The sequence below is a fragment of the Hippocampus zosterae genome, chromosome 19 (assembly GCF_025434085.1).
Source record: "Hippocampus zosterae strain Florida chromosome 19, ASM2543408v3, whole genome shotgun sequence".
NCBI lineage: Eukaryota > Metazoa > Chordata > Actinopteri > Syngnathiformes > Syngnathidae > Hippocampus > Hippocampus zosterae.
This window is the reverse complement of record NC_067469.1, coordinates 7147570-7172779: the sequence shown is the minus strand read 5'-3', so window position 1 is coordinate 7172779 and position 25210 is coordinate 7147570. Positions and strand designations below refer to the sequence as shown.

At 46.3% G+C, this 25210-nt stretch overlaps 1 protein-coding gene across 4 annotated transcripts; it reads left to right on the top strand.

The window, feature by feature from the left end:
- The first annotated feature begins 94 nt into the window (after positions 1–94).
- On the top strand, positions 95–24733 carry igf2r (insulin-like growth factor 2 receptor). Of its 4 annotated transcripts, none has more exons than XM_052053512.1 (51): positions 95–853; positions 2232–2371; positions 3523–3641; positions 4647–4745; positions 4862–4994; positions 5158–5269; positions 5702–5810; positions 5894–6053; positions 6732–6924; positions 7176–7279; positions 7381–7545; positions 7678–7824; positions 7988–8140; positions 8335–8472; positions 8581–8731; positions 8815–8983; positions 9217–9332; positions 9428–9587; positions 9733–9909; positions 10006–10101; positions 10305–10406; positions 10519–10681; positions 10970–11146; positions 11218–11364; positions 11600–11778; positions 11868–11955; positions 12232–12441; positions 12532–12662; positions 12791–12894; positions 13105–13238; positions 13323–13519; positions 13612–13738; positions 14349–14480; positions 14980–15139; positions 15222–15330; positions 15496–15577; positions 15664–15797; positions 15944–16090; positions 16204–16362; positions 16500–16707; positions 16833–16985; positions 17561–17795; positions 17872–18008; positions 18097–18214; positions 19600–19746; positions 19836–20020; positions 20641–20827; positions 21174–21323; positions 21543–21612; positions 22489–22701; positions 23062–24733. In XM_052053512.1, the coding sequence occupies exons 1-51, from the start codon at positions 693–695 to the stop codon at positions 23224–23226; spliced, it is 7452 nt and encodes a 2483-aa protein (XP_051909472.1). In that variant the 5' UTR covers positions 95–692; the 3' UTR covers positions 23227–24733. The 4 variants fall into 4 exon arrangements, with proteins under 4 accessions (XP_051909472.1, XP_051909471.1, XP_051909470.1 ...); XM_052053511.1 differs by having other exon boundaries at positions 22489–22719; XM_052053510.1 differs by having other exon boundaries at positions 97–853; positions 22489–22767.
- Positions 24734–25210: the final 477 nt, after the last annotated feature.

The window sequence follows — 25210 nt, the reverse complement described above, 5'->3', positions numbered from 1 at the left end:
TTGTTCATCTGTGTGCCCTTCGATTGGCTGGCCTGGCAATCACGGTTCAGGGTACAACATTGCCCGAAAACCTTGGTGAGCAGAAGCACATTAGAAATGGGTGGCTGAACAATCATAATCACGCAATGGAGGTACAGTATTGGCTGTTAAGGGGCGCATTGTTATGACGTAACGACACAGTTTTCCCGCGGGATGCCACTGACGCAACTAAAATACTCAAAAACCTCAACCACTGTTTTCTCGACGAAAACTGTATCTCTTATATTTTCTTTTCACTCTGACCATTCATGTTATCGGTCTACTATTATTTATGTTGATTTTAATCCTCGTCTGCTTCTGCGTCGATGCCAATTGTGAAAGTTTTGTGACCCTTTTACGCTTTACATTTTTGGAATGTCCCTTTGAGTGCTGTCGAGTTCCTCTCCGTTCATTCCTAGTCGAGCAGGATGGTTGATTGAAACGAATTTGCTGACAACATGTAAAATCAGAAGTCCTTCCAAAGTCCAATATTTATTTGTGTGACAAGGCTGTCGTACCAGTGGTTGAATGTCCCACGGTACCTGAAGCGCGCATGGCTGAACTACCTGACAGTCATGTGACGTCGAATCATGTGGCGCAGTCACTTCCTACCGAGCGATCCTTCCTCTGACGCGTTTATCATGTCGTCCTGCTGAACAGCCAGCCGCTCAAGCATGTTTTTACTGAACCACGGCCGGCGGCGCTTGTCTCTCGGGTGCCTGCTTTGCTTGGTGGTGAGAGTGGGATGTTTGCTGCTCCTCTCCGGAGCTACGACGGCCACCGCTACGGCAGCGGAGGAGAAGGAGGCAGGTCCGTGGTACCAGGACCTCTGCAGGTATAAACACACCTCCAATGCAAACAAACAAAACAACGTAGACTTCCATTTGGACTCATAGATTATATTACCATGAAATCGCCTAATCACGTACACGCACACATGCACAAAGTGTCAGCTGGGTCATGTGATTGTACTCCCGCCTCGTGACATTCAAAGGTTCAGAGAACATGAGTCAGCCATTGCCTTCTTCGTCTCGTTAACTTCTTAACAATATTTCTTCTATTTCGAGACGTCTTTTGTCACGCCAAGAGTGTCCCGGGTAGCTAAGAAAGCTCATTTGGGCTATATTTATGGCCACGTTTGTGACCGTTTGTGAGCTGGCTGTGGTCAAGCTAAAGTAGCGAGCTAGCGGCTAACCCGTCAACAACATGCGCTTCGCTGACACGATCTCCCCATTAGCAACTGGTTGCTGTCAAAGTGAGCAAATATTGACACGGTGGCGAGCTAACATACGGCGCTGTTACCAAACGAAGACTCTTTATTTACAAAAATTCAAAGTTCGAACCGCAATAAGTCGATAGAAACAAGGAGTGATGCTCATCTCCCCCCATGGCTTTGTTAAATGTGTTATTCCGACCCCCCCCCCCCCCACACACACACACACAATGTAATTAACGTTTCCCAAGTGTGGCATACTTTCATACTGTCTTGTTTATTGATATCGGAAATGTAAAAGCTTTAAAAGCTGGCCTCAACCTAAAGAAACGTGAATGAAATTCAAAGAGAGAACAATTATCAGCAACCTCATATTTATACCTGGTGTCTTTTATGCATTCCAAAAAAAAAACCCATTTGATATGTCTCATTACTTGAGGTACTGTTCAAGAATGGTGCATTTTCCAAAATAACGATTTGACTCGTATCAGTTAAATCAAAATATATTTACACCCGCAGTAACGAGACGTATTTTAAAATTACTGTATATGTCAAGCAGAAATAGGGTAATTTTAGGGCCATTGTTTCATATGTTGCATCAATCTTCATCCCGGGCCACATACTCCTGGGCCATTGGTGAGTCTGGCTGTTGTAAAATTAACAACTGTGTACTATTAATATTAGCACCTATTACAATACCATGATCAGCGAGGAGAAGCAAACAGCCGGACGCTCGGAACATTTGACAAGAACTGCAGCAGAAATGAAGATGGCAGAACAAGATCTAAACAAACTAGTTGCCAATCTAATGAAATCATCGGGCCAGCTGTATGTGGGGCGGGGATGAGGTTTGGCGTACTGTACGATACCGATCCCCCAAAAAACCTGTCAAATTGTTTGTAACTTTTTGGGAGACTTGGACTTCCACAGAAATGTCTTAAAAAAGTGTCTGAGCTACTTCTTATACTTGATTTTATTCCCCCCCCCCCCCCCCCCAAAGCTATGAATGGGAGGCAATCGACCTGGATAATAAAATAAGTTACACCCTCAAGCTGTGCGATTCGTCTCCGTTGACTACCTGCGGTGAAGGCACTGCTGTCTGCGCCCGCAACCTGACAAGCAATGTTTACCACTCTGTCGGTGAGTCTGTCACGTCCTTCTCTTCCTGTGTGTTTCTCCTAAAGTCGGTTTATTAATCATTTTTGTCGACTAATTTTAGTTGGTCATAGACCCCCCCCAAAATTGACTCAATGTTGTTGTTGGGGGTTTTTTTTGGTATTTTTTCCCCCTATCCCTCAGACTTAGTTGCTCCTGAACAGTGTCAGGAGTGGCGGTGTTGATTGATTACTTTATGCAAGTAGCCTGATGGACTCCCCCTCGTGTCCCTTGAGCGCCACATGGCACAAGATGTTTGATAGTTGTTGTGGGTTTTTTTTAACAGTTGCACTGCAGGATTACAAAGAGACACTGTGGTCATGTATTGTTTGGGTGCTCGCTGAGCAGTCTTTATGATTACATCATCCTTTTCACATACGATACAGGTCCGAGCAATCTTGCCCGACGTTCGTTTGCCTATTTGTGTGCTTTACTTTTCTGTAGTTCTATTTATTTGGTTGGAATCAGTGATGATTTCTCTTATTGGTCATTAAAATTTAAACAAGAAGCTGGTTAATTTCATTTGTTCATAACGGCGGGGCTTTTAAAAACTTACTTGATATGACCATTACGCCGTCTTATTTGGGGTGATTGGGGCACTTTCTGTATTGTGTCATGTTACACATGACTCATTTCCTTTTCATAGCAGCAAAACAAAGGCTTAAATCGCAACGTTCCCATTGTAGCAATCTAAGGTATGAGGCTAGAATCATGTACACGAAGTCGCTAACCTTGCACGGGGGACACCAGTTAAGTCATAATTACAGAAAATAAACATGGTCATCTTTCTTTAGCTTGCTGCTAAGTTCTCAGTATTAAACTACTGGCTGGCGGCTGCGCTGTCGGTGTGGTGACCATAGCAGAACTTTTCCCACTACTGTTATTTATATCAACCTCAAACATGCCAGCTGTGACAAATGATCTTCTCAAAGGGCACTGGCTCAGCTGGGGTGAACATGTTTTTCAAAGCAAGCCTGGGAAGGAAAAAAGAAACATTTAGAGACATATTTGTGACACACGGTCACAGCAAACACGTCACTCACCCAATTTGGCCCGCCTCACACATTCAGTCACAGATACGCCACAGTTGTTAAGACCCACCCACTCACACCCCATCACTTCTCTCGTTTACGCAGGTGAGCTGTCCCTGCGGAGGCTGTCCGGAACCGTCCTGGATTACAACAGTACCGTCAAATGTGAGGGAAATGACAACTTCATCCAGACCACCATCGGCTTCCAGTGTGGGAAAACCATGGTGAGCTCTGACAAGCTTTGGCTGACACCGAAACGGTTCAACTGTGACCGAAAGTGCATAGCGGGGAGCCAGCAGGCCTTCAGGTCCGATACGGTCGACCTTTGATGTCACAAAATAGACAAACGTTTTCCCCACAGACTCACTCGCAACATTGTGTTAGTTTGGGCCTCAAAAGTACAATACTTTTGTTTTGCCCCACGTCTAAATATAAAGGAGCGCCAAAGTGTATTTGGACCTGAGAGTCGGCGCTTGGAATTGAAGCGGATTTACACGTGAAGGGACAAGTGAACAAATCTCTTTTTTTTTTTTAATCAATGGACACTATAGCTTCTTGTTTAGTTTCAAGTTTGGAGCAGACGTGTGAGGGGTCATGCACGTTTTGAGCACAAAAGTGAGTGTGCAGCTCAACGCCGTCTCTCACTTCCTGTTAACTTTCGGCTTCTGTCGAATAAACTCGCGTCACCCTCTCTGTGCGCGTCAAGCCTGGGAATGGAAAGTTACGCTTGTAGACGTTCCGTCACGTTACTCATCAACAGCACAAGACTGACAAATGTGATAAAACGCTAACAAGAAGCGGCTGACTTGGAAGAAAAAAAAAACGAGAAAGACAGGCAGGTCTCACTGAGGACAATGTAACTTAAGATTATTTTTTTTTAACTATTCAGTTTTATATTTGCCACATTTTTCCGCCACAACATATAATCACGTTTGCCACTTTGCACTCATTGTCTGCACTTAACGAACACATTCTCAATCACAACATTTTCTTCATGGCCTCAATCCAATGCGTTTGGTCTCTTTTCTTTGTCTGCTTATTGAACAACTAATCAATTGATCTGCTACCGGTGAGCTGAACTCTGAAGTTGACAAAGCTTAGAGTGTTTGTGGTGTGGTTTTTATGGTGACGGATCAAGTTAAACGTCGTCAGTGTTGTTTTCCTGATCTTTGGATCACAATACAATGAGTCAATTTTGTATAATGCTATTGTTGTGTCGCTTTGCGCAGGGTACTCCAGAGTTTGTGGCCGTTTCCCAGTGCGTGCATTACTTTGAGTGGAGGACCTACGTGGCCTGCAGCAGCGACAAGTTCAAACCTCACAAAGAGGTGCGACGGATGACGTACTTTTGACGGACAAGAAGATCCATGAATGATGATGAGACGCCATCGCTAACCTAAATTCTGTTTCTGTGTTTGAGCTTTTTTTTTGTGTGTGTGTGCAGGTGCCCTGCTTTGTCTTTGACACCGACGGGAAGAAGCATGACCTCAACCCACTGATCAAAGTCAGCGGCGGTTACCTGGTAGACGACGGGGACGACAGCGTCGACTTCTACGTCAACATCTGCCGCAGCCTCAGTCAGTCGCCCGCAATGTGTCGGAAAGAGGGTTGTGTTCAGAACGTTAGCTTACCGACACCTGCGTCCACCGACCTTTCGCTACATTCCGCAATTCCTCTGCATTTCTCGGTTTAGCCTTGAGGTTTGATCATGTGAAGTGACGCCTTCCTCCGCTGTCACAGGTGGCGGAGAAACACGCTGTCCGGAAGGTTCTGCCGCCTGCGTGGTTACGAAGAATGTAGGCTACAACATGGGCTCTCCCACAAAGCCTTTAGAGCTCCTATCCAACGACAGGTTAGTCTTAACCAGTCTCGGGGTCCGCATGACATTTCCAAATGTGTACATCTGATGTTAAAAAAAAAAAAAAAACACATTTTTAAAAATGTATTGGCTAGCATATTATGCCAGTTCGATCCAAATACAGAAACGTGCGAATAGAGGAACCCCCTTGTTTAGTTAAATCATCAATGTACCTCAAATTATGATCCTAAAACACTTTAGTAATTTCTGACTCCTCTTATAACATTACCCTGAAAATAACTACTTTTGAAAATAGCCCCCCCCCCCAAAAAAAAACCTCCAAGAGTGCAGTTTATCACCGCTTACTACTTTCCTGTTAGCCATTTGATTCTATTAATGACTAATTGGAGCGTCGCTACTTGATCGACGATACTTTTAATCTAACTTTGTTCCCTGGTTGTGTCCGTTGCTCGCCACCCTCTGAAGACTGAGGCTGCAGTACGACGTGAGCGCCGACGCGACTCCTCCCGTCTTCTGTAACGGACACTCTCCCGCCGTCACCATCACCTTCATCTGTCCATCAAGCAGACATTCGGTAGGTTACCCTCATGTTCGTAGCCCCCGTGCGAGCTGTCGCGAGCTGACTTTCCCTGGCTCCGAACGCTCTCCTGGTCACAGGGCAGCACTCCAAAAATGACGGCGGAGGCCAACTGCCGCTACGAAGTGGAATGGGTGACGGAGTACGCATGCCACAGGGATTATTTGGAGAGCGACACATGCAAACTCACCAGCCAGCAGCATGACATCTCCGTCGACTTGACGCCACTCACCTTGAGCTGTAAGTTGTCCAATCGGTGGCACCTGTCGCCTCGCCAGCTTTCAATAGTCCAAAAATATATATATATATTCTAATTATTTCAACTAAACTAGTGATGGGCGATATGTCCATGCAATATTCAGTGGGTTTTTTTTTTTTTTTTTTTGCAATATCCAGTCATTTTTTATTTTATTTTTTTGGGGCGGGGGTAAAAAAAAATAGATTTTCGATTAAAATTTATCCAAAAACTAAATTCAGAACTTTTTTTCTGGGCTTTAAAACTTGCATCAACTTCCACAGAAAGACTTTTTTCTTTCAGGTTTAATGTGAAAATAAGTTCTTTTGGGGGGGGGCGTCACAACATGCTTGTATGTTTTGACAAACTTCATGACTCGGCTGATCCATTTATTTTGAATAACGTGGCAACCTCGTATGCTTTCTCATGCTTGATTCTCATGTAGATTTGTAACGAGTAAGACAAGGCCACCTCAGCAAAATATTTGCTTTGGAAGCACACGCCTTGTGTCAAAAACAGTTATCAACATGCGGTTGAAGGATTGTCATGTCTTTGGAAATGTTCAGCTTGTTCAAATTATTTCGCTTTTTTTCATAGCATGAATTAAAGTCACTGTCGAAAAAAAAATTCAGCTGGACATGATACTGACCGCTTCCAAATCCATCTTTATTTTTAATGTCTAGCTGCAGACCATCCCTACTATGCCCATTCGCCAGACAGCGACGGGACCGGAAGCTACATTTATTACTTGAACGTGTGTGGAAAAGTGCCGTCGGACGAATGCAGCAGCCTGGGGGAGTTTGTTTCCTCCTGCCAAGTGAAGAAGTCGGGCGACGTGAAGAAAGTGGCCGGGAGATACCAAAACCAGACTCTGCGGTAAATTTGTCTTTTGTCTGATTGACATACCTCCAAATGTGTCTCTTTTTGGGCGTGAATACATTTTTGCAGCACGCGTTTGCTCCGCACCGAATTTGATCATCTTTAGTGTTTGCTACTTTGTGTCCGTCTGCCCTTTTGACAACCATGAAAATCACTCCAATGTCCAAATCTTCCATTTCAACACTTCACTTGCAGAAATCAAACTCTAGAGTTGATCTTCAAGATTGCCCCTGTCATTTCTTTTTCAGTTATTCCGACGGAGATCTGACTCTGATCTACCCCGACGGCGCCAAGTGCTCCACCGGCTTCCAGAGGATGACCATCATCAACTTTGACTGCAACAGGAACGCATGTGAGAAACGTCAGCCTAAACATCAGCTCCGGCGCCGCGTTCGCCGCGGTGCACTAGCTAATCCTTCTATACCGTGCGGTATTTATATTTTTATTTTTCAGCCAATGGCGGTGTGGGGGCCCCCGTGTTTGCCGGGGAGACGGACTGCACGTATTACTTTGACTGGCAGACCGCGTACGCCTGCGTCAAGGAGAAAGAGGATCTTCTGTGTCGGGTTACTGATGGCAGCAAGCATTATGATCTTTCGCCCCTCACTCGCTTCCCTGGTGAGTGGGGAAGATCCACCTATGCATGCATTTATTTATTATTATTATTTATTTTGTCGGGTCGGGATACTTTCTGAGACGGTAGAACGATTCAGGTGATACCGCTAGATAGCAGATTGTCTTTGGTTCTAGGGTCAGAGTTGAGTGGCAACTGGGAGGCGGTGGATCCCAAATCCTCCGAGTCAGATTTGAAGCGCTTCTACCTCAACGTTTGCCACAAAGTCGTACAAACAGGAGGCGCCGAGGGCTGCCCGGAGAGTGCGGCCATTTGTTCCGTAGGTAAGAAGAGAGACGGCAAGGTGGAATAACCTCACTTGAAATTGTCAATTTATCGACGACCGAACACATGAGAACATCCAGAAGGTTGCCGTCAACCTCGTATTGAAAACAAGCGGAGGATGTCTGGCGGGATACATTTTATGCTCTTGATTTTCGGTTTCAGACAAAGACCAGAAGATGATCAGCCTGGGCAGCTTCCTCTCATCCCCCCAGAAGACCGAAAAGGGAAACGACATCAGACTGGTGTACACTGATGGAGACTTTTGCAGCAAAACCACACGGATTCAAACTATCCTGACGCTTAAGTGCAAACCAGGTGGCTTAACTCATTTACTCCCAAAGACGTTTTTAAACGTCTTTTCAGACTTGGTCTAGAATTGGCTGGTACTGAATGAGTTCATACTAATAATGCTAATCCTAATAATGATCCATGAGTGAGCCTAGGCCAGAAATGAAATTTCACCCCAAAAATCCAATTTGCCATTTTAATCTGTATGTTGTCTCCTGCAGGAGATCTGGAGAGTGCCCCCATCCTCCGCAGTCTTTCATCGGATCGCTGCGTGTACGAGCTGGAGTGGTACACGGCGGCCGCGTGCGTCCTCTCCAAGACGCAAGGGGACAACTGCAAGGTGGAGGACCCGCAGGCCGGTACGATATGTTCACGCCTCAATTTATCGCTTTGGATTACAGCAAAATAAAAGACTTGTGTGTTGTTGTGTTTTTCTTTTGTTTTTTTTGTTTTTTTTTACTCGCCAGGCTTCTCTTTCGACTTGTCGCCACTCACCAAAGCTAACGGCGGCTATTACAACTTGACCAACGACAACTACGACTACTACATCAACGTGTGCGGCCCGGTCACAGCCGCCACCTGTCCTGAAAAGGCCGGCGCTTGTCAGGTCGAATCGAGGTAAAAGAAAACCGTTTGCAAACATCTACCGAATACTTTGCCCCACCCGCGTCTTCATATTTTTATTTTTCCTGTCATTACAGTAGTTGGAGTCTGGGGCAGGCAAACTCACGGCTGTCCTACTATGACGGCCTTCTCCAGTTGACTTACAGCAACGGCTCGCAGTACAACAACCAGCAACACACGCTCCGATCCACCCTCATCTCCTTCCTCTGCGACCCCGAAGCCGGTGCTGGAAAACCAGAATTCCAGGTCGACATCCTGTCACATTTTGTTCCTTTCATATGTTTTGACGAGCAGCTTCTTTCACTCTTTAATTCCACAAGACGTAATCTTTTTAAAATTAGGCCCCGCCTACCAAGGACGTACTTGTACGTCTAAGTCTTTTTTTTTTTTTTTTGCGTCATAGAGAGGAGGAGCGTCTGATGCAATCTGTGAATAAGAATAGGCCGTTTGAATGAGTTAATTTTCTTCAATGGGCACAGGTGGAAGACAAGTACACATATAACTTTCACTGGTATACATCGTACGCATGTCCCGAGAGGCCTCACGAGTGTCTGGTGACCGATCCAAAAACTTTGGACCAATATGACCTGTCCAGGTACACTCATTTCAATACAGCGAGCCCCTGCTATTTTGTGAATAGTTTTAATTCACTTCCACACAAAAAAAAAATGATTTTGATATCGTCCGCAGCCTGTCTTACCCCTCATCCGGCAGCAACTGGCAGGCCATGGACCTGTCCGACTCCGCCGCCCTGCGGAAGTACTACATCAACGTATGTCGGCCCATCAACGCCGTTAAGGGCTGCGACCGCCACGCGTCCGTCTGCCAGATGAAGTACACAACCACCGAGGTACATCTTCGTGTATCCTCGTGAGAGTTGTGTTGAATATTTGTCGTTGGGGTCCGGTTCTACCAGCCACAATAGCGAACGAATGGATCCCTCGCCTGAAGATGTCAAAATGTAACGAATGGTATCTTTCCCGTCTGTCTCTCAGGGCTACCCGCAAGAAGTGGTGTCTGTAAGTAACATGGGTGTCTCCAAACGCGGCCCCATCATCGAAGGCCGCGACCGGCTGCTGCTGGAGTTCACAGACGGTGCCCCCTGCGAGTCAGACGGCCTAAAGCTGACGTACACCAGCCGAATCCACCTGGTGTGCACCAGGGGAATGCTGGTCAGTGAAACGCTTTGGGTGGGCAGGGCGCAACTCGGCAATCTCTGTGTCACTCGTTTTTATTTGGTTTTTTTTTTCGTCTTCATTGTCATGCAGTCAATGGGCCCGCGATTCCTCATATACCAGAACTGCACTGCCAACTTCATCTGGGAGACGAGAGCTGCCTGTGCCATCACCACTACCAAGAACAGTGTAAGTGATTCTTCTTGAATCTTTTGAGTTGCTGAGTCAGAATCATGGGGAAAAAAAATTATTTTTAGCTCACGTGCGTGCGCAAACTACATAAACAGCAAACGTAACATTTTGCAACATTTTTGGGCATCTTGAGTTTTATTTTCTTGCGTATATCGCCCAGCCCCACATCCTGCAAAGTGAGCAATGTGCTTCCATCTCAGAGCTGCGCTGTGATAGATCCCAACACCGGCCTGGAGTTGAACCTGCAGCCGCTCGCCTCCAAGACCGGATACAAGACCAGCGGCAACGGAAAGGACTTCTTGGTAAGACTGATGTCGGGATGATTTAGTTGTGACACACTTTTTTTTACAGAAATCGTTTTAAATATGAATAATACTCTTCAATGCTTACCTCCTGGTTCATCCCACCTCGCAGCTGAACATCTGCTCAGATCAGGCCGATTGCGGCGCGGGAATGGCGGGCTGCGAACTGGAAGAAGGTCATCCCATCAGCCCAGTGGGGGTGGAGAAGACCCTACAGTACTCCACGGATGGCCTCCTCAAACTGACATATAAGGGACCCCGTGATGATTCTACAGGTAAGCAGAAGGCCCAAAGTACAACCGTCCGCCCCACCACAGTCGTGTCTGGCCCCTCGCAGTCTGTATAGAAGTCAAAATAAAATGTAATGTATGCACTGCTTTTATTTATAATGTATTTATCAATTCGTCCCCCCCCCCCCTTTTTCTGTTGCTTTCAATGCTTTTATTTTGATGTGCGCATATGTAGTAGCTTCTGTCAGTCGCAACAATACAATTTACTGCTTTGGATGAAGCGTCACAATGTTTCCCCGTTGGAAAAAAAAAGACTTCTTCCTTCCTTTTCAGCAACGCGGGACACCTTCACCATTAACTTGGTGTGCGATGCAAACGCACATTCGGGATCATTGAAGCTACTACGTGAGGACTTGAACACCCTGCCCAGCCACGTGGTCCACGACGTCCTCTTCGAGTTCTCCACCGCACTGGCGTGCGTCCCCGCGCCGGTGGACTGCCGCGTCATCGGTATCGGCACGGAAGATGGCGCAACATCGGTCCACCTTCTTCCATTAAACGTGCGTTTGTGTGCGCTCCAGATTCCCGTGGCAACGAGTACGACTTGAGTCACCTGGTCCGAGGCGGAGAGGACAACCCCTGGGTTGCCATAGATACGGACGCGGTGAAATCGCGCAGCTTTTACATTAATGTCTGCAGACCCCTCCCCTCTCTGAAGGACTGTCCCGGTCAGTGTGCGATTGCTCTCACAGTGCATTTGTCAAATGCTACCGTGCGTTATCCACAGGACATTTAATACATGCACACATAAATAAGGCCAAAAGCGCACTCACTCTTAACTCATTCAGTACCAGCCAGTTCAGGACCAAGTTTGAAAAGACGTTTAAAAACGTCTATGGGAGTGAATGAGTTAAAAGCTTGATACATTTATCAACTACAAAATGCATATATGACTCCCTGCAGTGGGTCCTTTGGGCGCTTGTGCCGTAATTGATGGAGCCAGTTACAGCCTGGGTCTGGTCCAGGCCAGCCCGCAGGTGGCGGAGGACGGCTCCATCAGCATCTTGTATCACCACGGGGACCAGTGCGGCGCGACGTCTCGCTACTCCACACGCATCATCTTGCTGTGTGGCGACAGCCCAGTGAGTCATCTGGAACGTTCTTCCCGCCAATGTTCGGTTGCACAAAATAGGGCTGGATGAGAAACGCACCGTGTGTTTGTGTTTTTCAGGGCTCCCCGATGTTCGACCGGCAGGACGGTTGCGAGTACGTCTTCATTTGGCGGACCTCCGAAGCCTGTCCCATCAGGAAGTCGCAAGGTAGAGTCGCTACACGGACAATACACCTGACTGCTAGCAGTTCCGGTGATTTCATGACTGGCGCATCTGCTTCATAGTTATTTTTACGGCTAAAATCTGAGCTCTTCCCGCCTCCCAAAAAGCCACTTGATAGCTTTAATTAAAAGACGATAAATTTTGAATGCCTGTAAGTAGTAGCTAATGTGTACGTAGTTTCGTAGTTAATGTAAAAAAGCCTCGAGGTTGACGGTTTTACATGTCTGTCTGACAATAGTACTTGCCCACGTTTCTTGCTAGGTGACGAGTGCCGCGTCCGAGACCCGAGAAGTGGCTTTGAGTTCAACCTGAGCTCCCTGAAGGGCAAAGATTACCCAGTGAGGAGCGACAAGTACATCTACCACCTGTCGGTGTGCGGCGGCCTCCAGAGGGGCGTCTGCACCGGCAAAGACACGGGCGACGACACCGTCTCCTCGTGCCAGGTGGACGGAAGCAACCACAAGATAGCAGGTGACAAAAAAATAAAAAAGCGGTCTGTCTTTGCTGTGTGGCTTTTTCTGCAATTGTGGTTGATATGCGTGTGTGTGCGTGCGCATGTAGGGGTGGCGAACCAGCGTCTGATCTTCGTGGGAGATCAGCTGATCTTGAACTACACCAACGGCGAGACATGTCACAAGATCTACCAGCGGTCCACAGAGATCCACTTCTCCTGCCACCCTGACATGCACCCTGTGAGCTTCACGCTTTGATTGCAACTCTTCAACTTCATCGCTTTTTAAAAAAATGTTAAACTACCCAAATGAACTACGGCATACAAGATGCAACTGCAATAGTTTCCCTTTGTTTTCTTTTTCTTAAGGGGGTGCCAGAATTCATCAAGGAGACTCCAGATTGCACCTACTTGTTCAACTGGGCAACCGCATTGGCGTGCCTCCCTGTCAAAACCACCAGCTGCTCATCCCAGTAAGATCCTTCTCAAGGAGCGCCATCTTATTGTCACATCCGCGGACATCGTACTTGTCATGCGACAGAACCAGCGAGCCAGAAAGAATGGATAAAAAATATGAATAGCGAGCTTTAGGTCAGCGACGGGGTGAATATAGTGCATCAGTACCCTTTTTTTCTGGTCTACGGTCACATCCGGTAGTTATGCTTGCTCTTCCTGCCCCCCAGTGACAGTCAGGGCCACTCCTATGACCTCTCACCTCTGGCCATGGAGGCCCGCAACTGGGAGGTGACGGCTTCGACAGAGGACACCAGCAAGAGATTCTACATCAATATCTGCAGGTCGCTGGTGCCGCAGGGAGGTGCGTCTTTTGTCACGATCCTGCCTGTACAACTCTTCCCAAATATGTTTGCTTTCAATGAAAGATGCTCTTCTGCTGCGGCAGGTTCGTGGAAGTGTCCCTCCGGCAGTGCATCCTGCGTGAAGATCGGAGACCAATACGTGAGTCTGGGTCATGTGACGAGCGGCCCCACGTGGGACACGAGCGTGCTGAAGCTGCAGTACAGCGGCGGCCAAGCCTGTCCTGACGGAGTCCGCAACAGGAGTACCATCATTCGCTTCAAGTGCGACAAAGACCAAGTTGTACGTTACTAAATGTAGACTTCATCTTGCACAAAATTATTGTTCCAGAAACACCCCACGTTATGTTTTCAAACGTTTATATCCTCTCTCAGGACTCTCGTCCAACTCTCATTTCCGCCATTGAGGACTGTTTGTACACCTTCGTGTGGTTAACGGCCGCTGCCTGCCCATTGAACAGCAGCCAGCACGACGGCTGCAGAGTCGCCAATCCAGCTACAGGTTGAATTTTTAACTTTCCTTTTGCGGCTTATCCATGTAGTTTAGGGAGAGGGCAAAATATGTCCCGCGGACTAGATCTCATCCGATGCGTTTTTTCATCCTACCCAGTTCAATTTCCTTTCAAATCCCGCAGCATTTGTTGCATTGCAAAAAAAAAAAAGTACTACCTCAATGTTGCAAACTGATTTTTTTTTTTTAACTCTTTAATTCCACAAGACGTACGTGTACATCTTTTTAAAACTAGGCCCCGCCTACCAAGGACGTACTTGTACAGCTAAGTCTTTTTTTTTTTTGTCATAGAGAGGAGGAGGGTCTGATGCAATCTGTAAATTAGAATAAGTTGTTTGCATTGTAAAAAAAGCGACCAGTAGGTGGCAGTGGTGCCTCACATACTGTACTTGAAATGCATGTTTTTACAAAAAGCAATTTTTCTCGTTTTTTTGCCCAGGAATCGACATTTTCATGAAACTTAGCCATTTTGTAATGCCGATTGTTGAAGAATGGAAAAAGATGGAAACACAATTTTTTTCTGCTGAAAGAAATTGAGGTGGTTGCTCCAGTGAAAATGGCTGTGAATGAATGAGTGAATGAAACCTTTTGTCTTTTGAAGGTCACTTGTTTGACCTGAACAGCCTGAGACGGGATGGCGGTTACACGGTGTACGACCACGACAACCACAGCAGGATGTTCCGCGTCAACATTTGCGCGGACATGGCCAACGCCGGCTGTAACCCAGGAACCGGTAGGTCACAATTGGAATCATTTCCCAGGTGTCTTGATGCGCCTGTGACATGCTCTCTTCAAAAATACCCCAGGGATCTTTTCGTATCCCACTTCCTGTCAAGATTAAATTTTCTCATCCATATTTTTTATTTCAAAATGGAATTATTAGTGAAATTATTGTTTGTTTGTTTTTTAAATATAATATATCCATGCTCCATTCATATTTAACTCATTCACTCCCAAGGACGTTTTTAAACGTCTTTTCAGACTTGGTCCAGAATTGGCTGATCCTCAATGAGTTAATGAGCCCATTTGCGGAGGCACAAAGTTCACCACTCGGTTCGATAAAGTCGCAGCTTTGCACATGCTACACCGTATTCATCCATACAGGCTAGCCGATGACACATTAACTTCCACCAACATCCACCATTTCCATCCCACGGCGGTCTTTTCTCCTTTTAGCGACTGTCAATGTTTCCACTCGACATTCATAACGCATATGCATGTTTTTGTCGCAGCGGTGTGCATTAAAGACGTCAACACTGCGCTGAGCGGTGGCCAGACCAGTGGGAAACTCTCGTACAAGGATCACGTGGTGGAGCTGATGTATGAGGGAGGAAGTCCATGCCCCGCCAATCCCGCCCTCAAGCACAACACCGTCATCCACTTCATCTGCCGGTAGGCTGTCCACTCCCTACGATGATGACATCTGCTCGGAGATTGCGCGCCGACTTTTAATATTATCCAATGTATTTTCTAGACCACCCAGTATGAGCTCTGCCCTACCGGCACCAGTCCTCATTGACTCCAACGCAGACACGTGCACGCATTTGTTTGCCTTCCACACTCACCTTGTGTGCGAGCAGCCTGTGAGTATGTTTGTATGCGTGATTAAAAAAAAACAAAGCAAACATGGATGAACAACTTGTGATGTGTCGTGACTCCAGATTTACCACCATGTCTAAAATGTTGTAAGTCACTGTAAAGATGACAGCCAAAACAGTCTCTTTGATCACCTTATGTCATCCTCCCAGGTCACATGTTCTGTCCGGAACGGCTCCAACACGATTGACCTATCTCCTCTGATCCACTTCACTGGATACTACACCGCCACAGGTTCGCTTACGCGCACAGATGATTTGTCAACCGGCTCGATGTTGTTCGTCCACGTCGATTTCTCTTTTTGTCTCTGTGGTGTTCAGACGACGCGGTGGACGAAAATGATGACTCTCCAGACTTTTACATCAACATTTGTCAGCCTCTGAACCCCATTCCCGGTGTCACCTGCCCGCCTGGCGCCGTAGTCTGTATGGACCCAGACAACGGACCCCCAATTGTGAGTCACAATTAATTAGATTTGAACATGTCAATAATAAGACAGATATTATTGCACAACAATGGATGGCCTTCTTTGAAGTGGATGAGGAATGACGTCTATAATAATTGTCTGACGCATGACATTTTTCTTTACGTCGATGAAAGGACATCGGGCGGACGACGAGCGGCCCTCAGATCAGCGCCACGGGCGATGTGTCCATCACTTATTTCAGCTCCACCCGATGTGCTTCGAACCTGGCACAAAACTACACCTCCACCATCATCTTCACCTGCCAGCGAGGCGTGGAGCTGGTTAGAACACCATTTACTCCATGGAATCTGTTTTGCTTTTGTTTTTGTTTTTGTTTTTTGTGTGTTCCAAACTCATGTTTTAGCACAGCAATAACGGGGCTTTGTGTCTTCAGGGATCCCCGCACATGCTGAGGCTGCAGGGCTGCGTTTACGTTTTTGAATGGGCGACCCCTATCGTGTGTTCTGATGCCACCCACACCAGCGGATGCAAACTGGTTGACACTCAGCTGCAGTACACTTTTGACTTGTCGACGTTGACAGGCCAAGTGCAGGTGAGGCTTCCACCCCTGAATTTACGACTCATTCACTCCCAATGACGTTTTTAAACGTCATTTCAGGCTTAGTCTAAAATTGGCTGGTACTGAATGAGTTTTAATATCGTGTGACATGCGTTCATTTGTGTCGACAGGTTCCGCTGGACACCTCCACCAGCTACCTCATCAATGTGTGCAGCTCGGTGGCCGAGCCCACTTGCAACGACGCCGCCATTTGTCGCGTGGCGGGCTCGGGCAAATCGGCGGTGTCGTTCGGCATCAGCAAGGCCATGACCATGGATTTCAAGCACGAAGAGCAAGCCGTGCTGATGCAGTACGGCGGCGGCGATCCGTGCCCACCCAGTAAGTACGCGGTGGCCACTGTCTGAAGTGGTCCCACGTCTGATCGCAAGGAAGCTATCGGGCCTTGGTTTTGTTCATATTTTTAAATTGATAGCCCTCATAAAAGATACCTATATGTGTTGTAGTGACGCATGAAGGTGAGCCGTGCGTGTTCCCCTTCACGTTCATGAAGCGGTCGTACACTGAATGCACCACGGATGACAGGACCGATGGCAAAAAGTGGTGCGCCACGACCGGCAACTATGACAAGGATAAAAAATGGGGCTTCTGCGAGCCAGGTGAGGCTGCAAAGTTCACTCAGCAGTTTAGTTGACATGTTTATCATGCGTAAGCTCACAAAAACTGTCCAGTGGCCTGGCCAGAAAAGAGACAGGAAGTTGGTCTTTTTTTGTTGTTGTTTTTTTTAACTGAAGCAGATGTTTTAAGTGTTTCCCGTGACAGTGCTTTAAAAGCCAACTTGAATTTGGAAATTTACCCTCAGTAGTCAGTTTCACTTAACAATTTGTTGGACATGCATGGAGACAAAGGTGTCTCAAGAAGCCATGCCAGAAAAGATGCAGCAGCTCAGACATTTTGAGTTGAAGCAGACATTTTAGAGCAGGGGTGTCAAACCCATTTTTGCAGCGGGCCGACATGATGAGTGTGAAACCCTCAGCCCTTGCAGGCGGTTTCAGTTTGTAACACAAAATTTGGATGAACAGAAGTGAAACCGCAAAGAAAGTCTCAAGACACGCCTGAAAAGGCACAGGAAGTTGTCCGTTTGTATCGTTTCGTTGCATGCAGGCGGCGAAGCTCAATGACTGTAAAACGCAATTACGGCTTGAATACTTCATTCTTTCCTCTCTCGATTTAGCCTCTGCCAAGCGCCGGTCGTCCATCCTGTTTACCTGCGACCCGTCCGCGGGGCACGGCTCCCCGCAGCTGTTGTCGGAAACGGCGGGATGCTCGGCAACCTTCCAGTGGCGAACGAGCGCCGTGTGCGCCCCGCGGAAGATGGAGTGCAAGCTGGTCAGTCAGCATCAAACCTTCGACCTGCGAGGCCTCTCTTCCATCACAAAGCCGTGGAAGTTCAACCACGACGGCGACTCGTGAGTCTCTTTTGAGAATGAGATTTGTTTTCTCATTGTCGGGCCTCGTGACTCTCTCCCATTTCCATATCGCCAGGTATTTCGTCAACCTGTGTCAGGGGATTCATATAGGACCGCCGGGTTGTGACGAGGGGGCCACCGTGTGTCGGCACGCGGCAGACGGAACCACACAGACGCTGGGCCGCGTCCACACTCAGAAGATGAGTTACAAGGGTGAGAAATCATCACGTTAAATTACAACTTGAATAAAGTGCCGGTATTTATCTACCGATAACTGGTCTCACTCTTCCCTCTCACATAGACGCCATGATTTCGGTCAACTATTCAGCCGGCGACGCCTCTTGCGGTAACGGCGTGCCAGCAAAGACGGAGATCCAGCTGAGTTGCGGCACCACTCTCGGACACCCGGCCATCATCAAGTAGGAACGCAACTCGACATGTGACAAAAAGGCCAGGCAGCGGTGAAGTCCACAAACACCCCGGACGCTTTAGTTGCGAAAAACTTGGGACGGTGACATTCATTTACTTTTCAGTTTAGCTGTCTCGAGCAACCGGTTAATGAGAGAAGAGTGTTCGTCATTCGCGTTAAACTTTGGCTTTTTAAGACGTCATTATTAAGCAATATGATATTGTAGAGCTCCTGGAATATATCTCGTTGTCTTTAACTCATTCGCTCCCAAAGACATTTTTAAACGTCTTTTCAGACTTGGTCTAGAATTGGCTGCTACTGAAATTAACACTTCTTATTTTTCTCCCAATTAAAAATAACATCCATGTATTTATATTTCTTATCCGTATATGCCCAAATCTCGAGCTGACTTTTAGTGACAGAAGCTGTGTCGGACATTACAGTTTGATATATGGAAGTCAATACTGTTACTCATCAAAACTGCACAAAATTTCAAAATAAGACATCGGATTTACATACCACTGAGCGAGATGCGTTTTCAAAGGCAACGGGAAGGAAACAAAATGGCGGGAAAAGGGGGTGGAGGACAATTGATTTCAGTTAGATATCAGCATTGAACACTTGATTGGCTGCCTTTATAAGTTTCGAAAATGTCATAGCAGTGTTGATGATAATGGCTCGCCGTTGACGACCTGTCAAACATCGGAATTCAAGGCCAGTTTCGCCGTTGCTAAATGGGCTCCTCAGAAAACACACTTACTCTTTGATTGCACCTTACTCTTTCGCTGTATATCGATATTTTTTGTTTCCTGGAGAACCCACGGGGTCAAATTTTGCCCCTATAAATTCTGCTACTCAAATGCTCCCCTTAAATCCCAAAGGGTCAAATTTGGCACGCATCCTAAATTAGGATTAAGGCATTGAATATTTGAAAAAAAAACATTTTGGTGTTCAGTGAACATATAGCAGTCATTTAATGTATAATTCATCATTTTCCAAAGAAGAAAAGGGTTCTTGGGTTCTCCAGGGTTCAGGTGGAAGTAAACCGCAACGGTGGCACGTGTCATTGACCTTTTGAGGGGAGAACATTCACAAAACCTGGGGCAGTCGATGAGTTCAAAGAAGAACCGACAAAGTCTCGCAATACCTAACAATGTGCTTATCAATGATGCCAAATCTGTTATCAGCAGTGTTTTGAAAAGAGGGGAAGCCACTTGGGACATTTGCAAACGAACAGAAAGGAGTCGACCAAACGAGTTATCCAAAACTTGATTTTATTTTCTTGTGACTATGCACGTTTTATTATTATTATTATTATTTTTTTTTTTTTTTTTGGTGGCAGCCTTTGTGTTACATCAACACAAACTTTCAAGTCACATGCATAAAATCTCTCAGCATCGACAGGGCATCCTGCCTCTTTGTGATCGGCTGGGAGACCCGCTTGGCATGCGCCGTCAAGCAGCGTGAGGTCGAGATGGTCAACGGCACCATTCAGAACCCCAACACGGGCGCCCGCCTCAGTCTCGGGGAGCTTTATTTCAGGTAGCGTCGTGTGAAATAAGTGTTGCCCCTTCTTCTACCCTCCACCCGCAATCACATCTCAAAACGTGTGTGTGTGTGTGTGTCCTTAGTCCGCACCAAGCCTCCGGAGACATCAGAGATAACGGCGACCACTACATCTACCACATCCAACTGTCCGGGCTCACCAACAGCTCTCTGCCCACCTGCGTGGGCGCCAACATATGCCAGGTCAAACTCAACGGAGCCTACAGACGGCGGATCGGATCCTCCAGCAAGGCCAAATATTGCATTAAAGGTATTTGACATGCTCACAGAAGAGCACAAATCGTCTTTTTTTTTTTTTTTTTTTTAAACACCAAGCTACTGATTAGATTCAAATTGTTTGCGGTGGGGGGAGAAAAAAAAATCATCATTTCGCCCGCTAACTTGTCTCCACCAATGGATGGAAAGATTTTTACCGCTATGCACGGCATGATTTAAAAACTCAAGTCGAAAAGTTTGCCCTGCTTTAGAGTGCAGCCTTGAATATCGAGAGTTTATTTCGTCTGGCCCCTTGAAGGTTAATACGTGATCTATTCATGCATCAACGTCATGAAGTCCTGAAAAGTAAGCGGGTACAGTGACTCATTTACTTTTATTATATAATTTGGAGATAATTTATGAGGAAAAAAGATGTCGACAGAAAGCACGTGCAGGGAGTGCGCTTATCTTTTAAAGGCCTTAAAATGAATTCACTGTCTTTTAATCTGCCATTCCGAGGTCTTAAAATGCTACAAATAAAAGGAGGGTTGTTACTTGTTTTTTTTTTTTTTTTTGGTGGGGGGGGGGGGCGAACATGGAAAAAAAAATGTGAAGGAAAAAGGGAATTGCCATAACGACTTTACCGAGTCAACGTATGTCTAATCCGCCCAACAGGTGGCAACCTGGACGTGACGGTGTCCTCGGACTCGACGTGCGGGCGCGAGAGAACCAAAACGGCGTCGTCCACCATCATGTTTCAGTGCAACCCGACGGCTGGCGTGGGCATCCCCAAGTTCATGCGGGAGACTGACGAGTGCCAGTACATGTTCGTGTGGCACACCGACGCCGTGTGTGGCCTCACGTGAGTCCCACAAAATGATATGACACGCGTTAAAATGGTTTTGGTTGATGTATGGCACGGCGGGCGACTGGTGAACACGTCCGCCTCACAGTGCAGAGGTGCGGGGTTCGATTCCGGCTGCGGCCTTCCTGTGTGGAGTTGGTGTGTTCTCCCTGTGGGTTTTCTCCGGGTAACAAAAAACATGCATGGAAGTGTCATCGAACACTCTAAATTGTCCCGAGGTGTGAGTGTGAGCGCAAACGGATGTTCGTCTACACGTGCCCCGTTCAACCAGCTCAGGGTGTCCCCCGCCATGTAAATGCGGAATAATAGACCAGTCATGACGTGTCTTATCCGTGTCCTGTAGGACTGTGGACACACAGACGCAAGATGACGAAGACAGCGACCTCCCGGCTCTTTCCAGGAGGAGTCAGGTGTTGGCCGTGTTGCTGAGCCTCCTGATGGCGGGCGTGAGCGTTTGTCTACTCGCGCTGGTGCTGCGCAAGCGAGAGCGAAGGTGCGAAGAGCGTCTTGTCTTCTTTGAGAGGAGTCATCTTTTCATGTCTCTTATCCTCATGAGGGTGGCGGGTGAGCTGGAATCTTTCCCAGCCTAGCCGTCATGGCCATAGAAATGTAGTGTAACGGCGGTTATTATGTAAATGAGATGGATGTTGACATCGCAGTGATGATGAAAATTGAGATCCGTTTGATTAAGTTTGCTTTTGTTCCCTTCCAGAGAATTGATGATGCAGAAGGTGGCCGGCTGCTGCAGGAGAGGCAACCAGGTCTCCTATAAATATTCCAAGGTGTGTGAATGAATGACTCAAGTTGGTGTACTTTCGACCAGGGTTATGATATTTGATATTTTGTGCTATTTTAACATTTTTAATTTAGACCTTTTTTTTTTTTAATTCACTTGGTTTGAGATCGTTTTTTTTTTTTTTTCCAAAAGTGCCTCATTTAATTTACCTTTTATTAGTTTCAGAATTCTTTATATACATACACACAGTCAAACCTTAGTTTTCGAACGTCTCTGTTCTCCACCAATTCGGTTTGCGACCAAAAATTTCGCGCTTTTTTTATGCCTTGGATGACGAACGAATTTCGATTCTCGAACAAACAGTGCGCACTTGAATGCGCCGCTTGACTCCTCTCACCTTCCTTACATGAGGAAATGACGCTTCATCGTGTCACTTTCCATTGTGGTTTTCGGTTTTCGAACAATTCGGTTTTCAAAACAGCCTTCTGGAACGGATTATAGACGAAAACCGAATGTTTGACATATATATATATATAAGCTGCAATTCCTAAATGACAGTTCCGTGTTGTTCTTCTGTACAGCCACAGAGGAATACATTTAAAATGAACCACAAAAGCTCAATTTAATTAAAAATGAAAACAAAGGACATTTTGCATTTAATCATAGTTGGTCTTCATTCGACATGAGGTCATATATTTCGATTTTGGACGGCTTGACGGGTTCCTTCCTCTCTCCCTGCTCTTCACCAAAATCTCTGATGGGAGGGCATCGAACTTGTAAAACGAGCAATGACCAAAAAGGTTGCCCAAAAAATAAAATCAAAATTGTCGTGTCTGCAATAGCAACTCCACAGTTTCTCCATATTTGTGTCGGGCGTCATGTGTTGGGTTGTGAAAGGATGTCGCCTGCCGCGTGCTTTCAGGTGAACATGGACGAAGATGCGGGCGAAGACGAGATGGAGTGGCTGATGGAGGAACTCGAGGCTCCTTCTGCGACCTCTTCCACTTTGTCCTTCTCCTCTTCGCAACGGGGCCGCAGTCACCAAAGCAACGGGCACATCAAAACCAAGCCGGTCAACACGGACGGCCTTCGTTCCTTCTCGTTGGACGAGCAGGAGGACGACAGCGAGGACGAGGTGCTCAGCGTTCCCGGAGTGCGTGTGGTCAAGTCATCCATCGCCCATCGCAGCGTTTTCCTGCAGGTGCTTGTGATATGGCTTACATTTTGGCTTAACAGGCAAGACAAACCAACGCAGCTTGTCTTCGTTTGCGCTTCAGCATCATAGCAACACACGTCGCCTTCACTTGCCCCTTTGTCAACATGACGACATACCTTCCCTTCCTTCGCTTGCACTTGGACCAGATAACAAGAAAACCGATGAAGCAACGCATGTCGCCTTCGCTTTGACGAAATAACAAACAAAAGCAACACGCGTTTCCCCCCTTTTGCTTTTGTCAAGATAAGCTCTCACCTCTCTTGTTGTCGTGCCGATCAGGAGGAGAGCGACGAAGATCTGGTGGGCCTCCTGGATGAGCCCGAACGAAAGCGTAGGAGCCAGAAAGCTCGCTCGGCGGCCGGCCGCCACAATAACAACGCGGCACCTAAAGCCAAGCGGGAGGACGACGACGACAACAGCGATGAGGACCTCCTGCGGGTGTAACTCACCCTCCGGGACTGCACTCTCTCTCTCTCTATCTCTCTCTCTTGCTCTCTCTCAATCTCTTTCTCAGTGAATGTCGCCATAGAAACGCCCTCAGCATTACTGACACTTCCTCCCACCCCCTTTTTGCTGCCATTTTGTTATTTATTGATTGCTCCCGTTTATTTAAAAAGTGTTTCCTCACCGTTGCTCTGGAAGCGATCATGATGGGCAAGTTGGCCACCGGGCGCCACGTTTGTCCACAACGGTGTTGTTTTTTTTTTGATTGTAGCCGTGCCATTCCGTTAGCACTTTATCTCAAAGCGAGTGTCTCTTTGCAGATTGTTTAAGACTGAAGGTTGTACGCGGCAGCAAATGTGGCGCAGCAAATGGTTCGAGCGGCCGTGAAAACGACGAATACACTCTCGACGTAGGCGGTGAAGGTTAGTCGTCGTCCGGCTTTAAAGGGAATAAAGATGCTCGGGTGTCAGATTGTTTACGCTCAACATAACATGCTAATATTTACGCCCCCTGAAAAGAGAACGTGAGGCTTTTTTTTTTTTTTTTTTTAAAGATTGTTCTCGCATTTTCGTGCTCAGTCTAGACGATCCGTTTGTTTGTTTGTTATTTTACGATTATTTAAGCGTGATTCTACGAACAGATGTCAGGTGAACGTTCTCAGAGTGGCCTTGTGAGTAAAGTTGCCCTGTCAAAGCCATATTTCTACGCCTGTTGTCATTGCTTTTTGGTTGCGCTGTCAAAACGGTCGTCAAATGTGTATTTTTCCCCACACATATTTTGGGGTGAAAATGCCAGCTAAATGATGACGACTCACAATTTTTTTTTTCCTCTGAAAATCAAAGTAATCAAGGGTTGACCACTTCATCAAATAATTGCCTCCGACACATAAACGCTCCCCGTTTCCACTTGAATAAACGCCTCAGCCCACATAATCACTTCAGTAAATAAATGGCACACTTCAGATAAACAAAAAAATATATCACTTGAGGAAATAAATACCCTGTCTTCACCAAGGAAAAGAATAAATCGATGATCAGTTGTTGGCCACTTGAGAAAATAAATGCCTCACCTCAAACAAATTATTTAAACTATTTTATCACTTTTGAAAAAAAATGTTGGCATTTGAGTAGACATAAGAAATGCCGAGTACGTTTCAGTGACGAAGCTTCAAAGCGTTAATGTTGACCAGTATTTATTCAACATTTCAATGAATAAATTCGGTATTATCGTCAAATCTGTGAGGAAGTCTAGCTTTGGTACGTGAATATGTTTGGTACTGTCGCAACAATGTGAAAAAATTGCGGGGATTCACCCATGCATTGTCTGAGATTTTGAAAAGGGGGAGAAAAAAATTTGGGGGAGAAAAGCACAAGTGCAATCATAATCACCATCCTGCTTTTGTCGTCTCAAGTTTGTGCTTGTTTTCCTATCGAAAAGAACCTCCATGTACTGATGTCTTGAAAGTTTTGATTTTTATTTTTTTTGGAATGAACACCTCATGAATGACGCTCTGGTGTATTTTGTTTTCTTGTACAGCTCAGAATTTCTTTGGGAAATGATAGGACATGTGACTTGAGACATGTAACCGACAGGACCATCCATCCTCAAATAGTGGACTCGGTTCTACCAATGCCTTTAAAACAACATAAATGCCCCTTTCAAAAAAAAAAAAAAAAAGTGATCGAGTTCCACTTGAGCAAATAAACGCCTCATCTAACATAACCCTCCTTTGTTCCCCTCCAGAAAAAATGTAAACACCTCACTCCTCTATAAATTTCCCATTTTTTTCCCTCCACACCCCAAAATTGATCACCTGTGATCAATTCATGTCCGCTTGAGAAAACATAAACCTTTTTTTCCCCCTCCAGAAAATTATCAACAGTTGCTCATCGTTATTTGACGCAATAATTGACTTACATCACACATAATTCCCGACAGTTGATCAGTTGTCATTCCGTTGAGTAAATCAAGGGCTCGCTCGGCC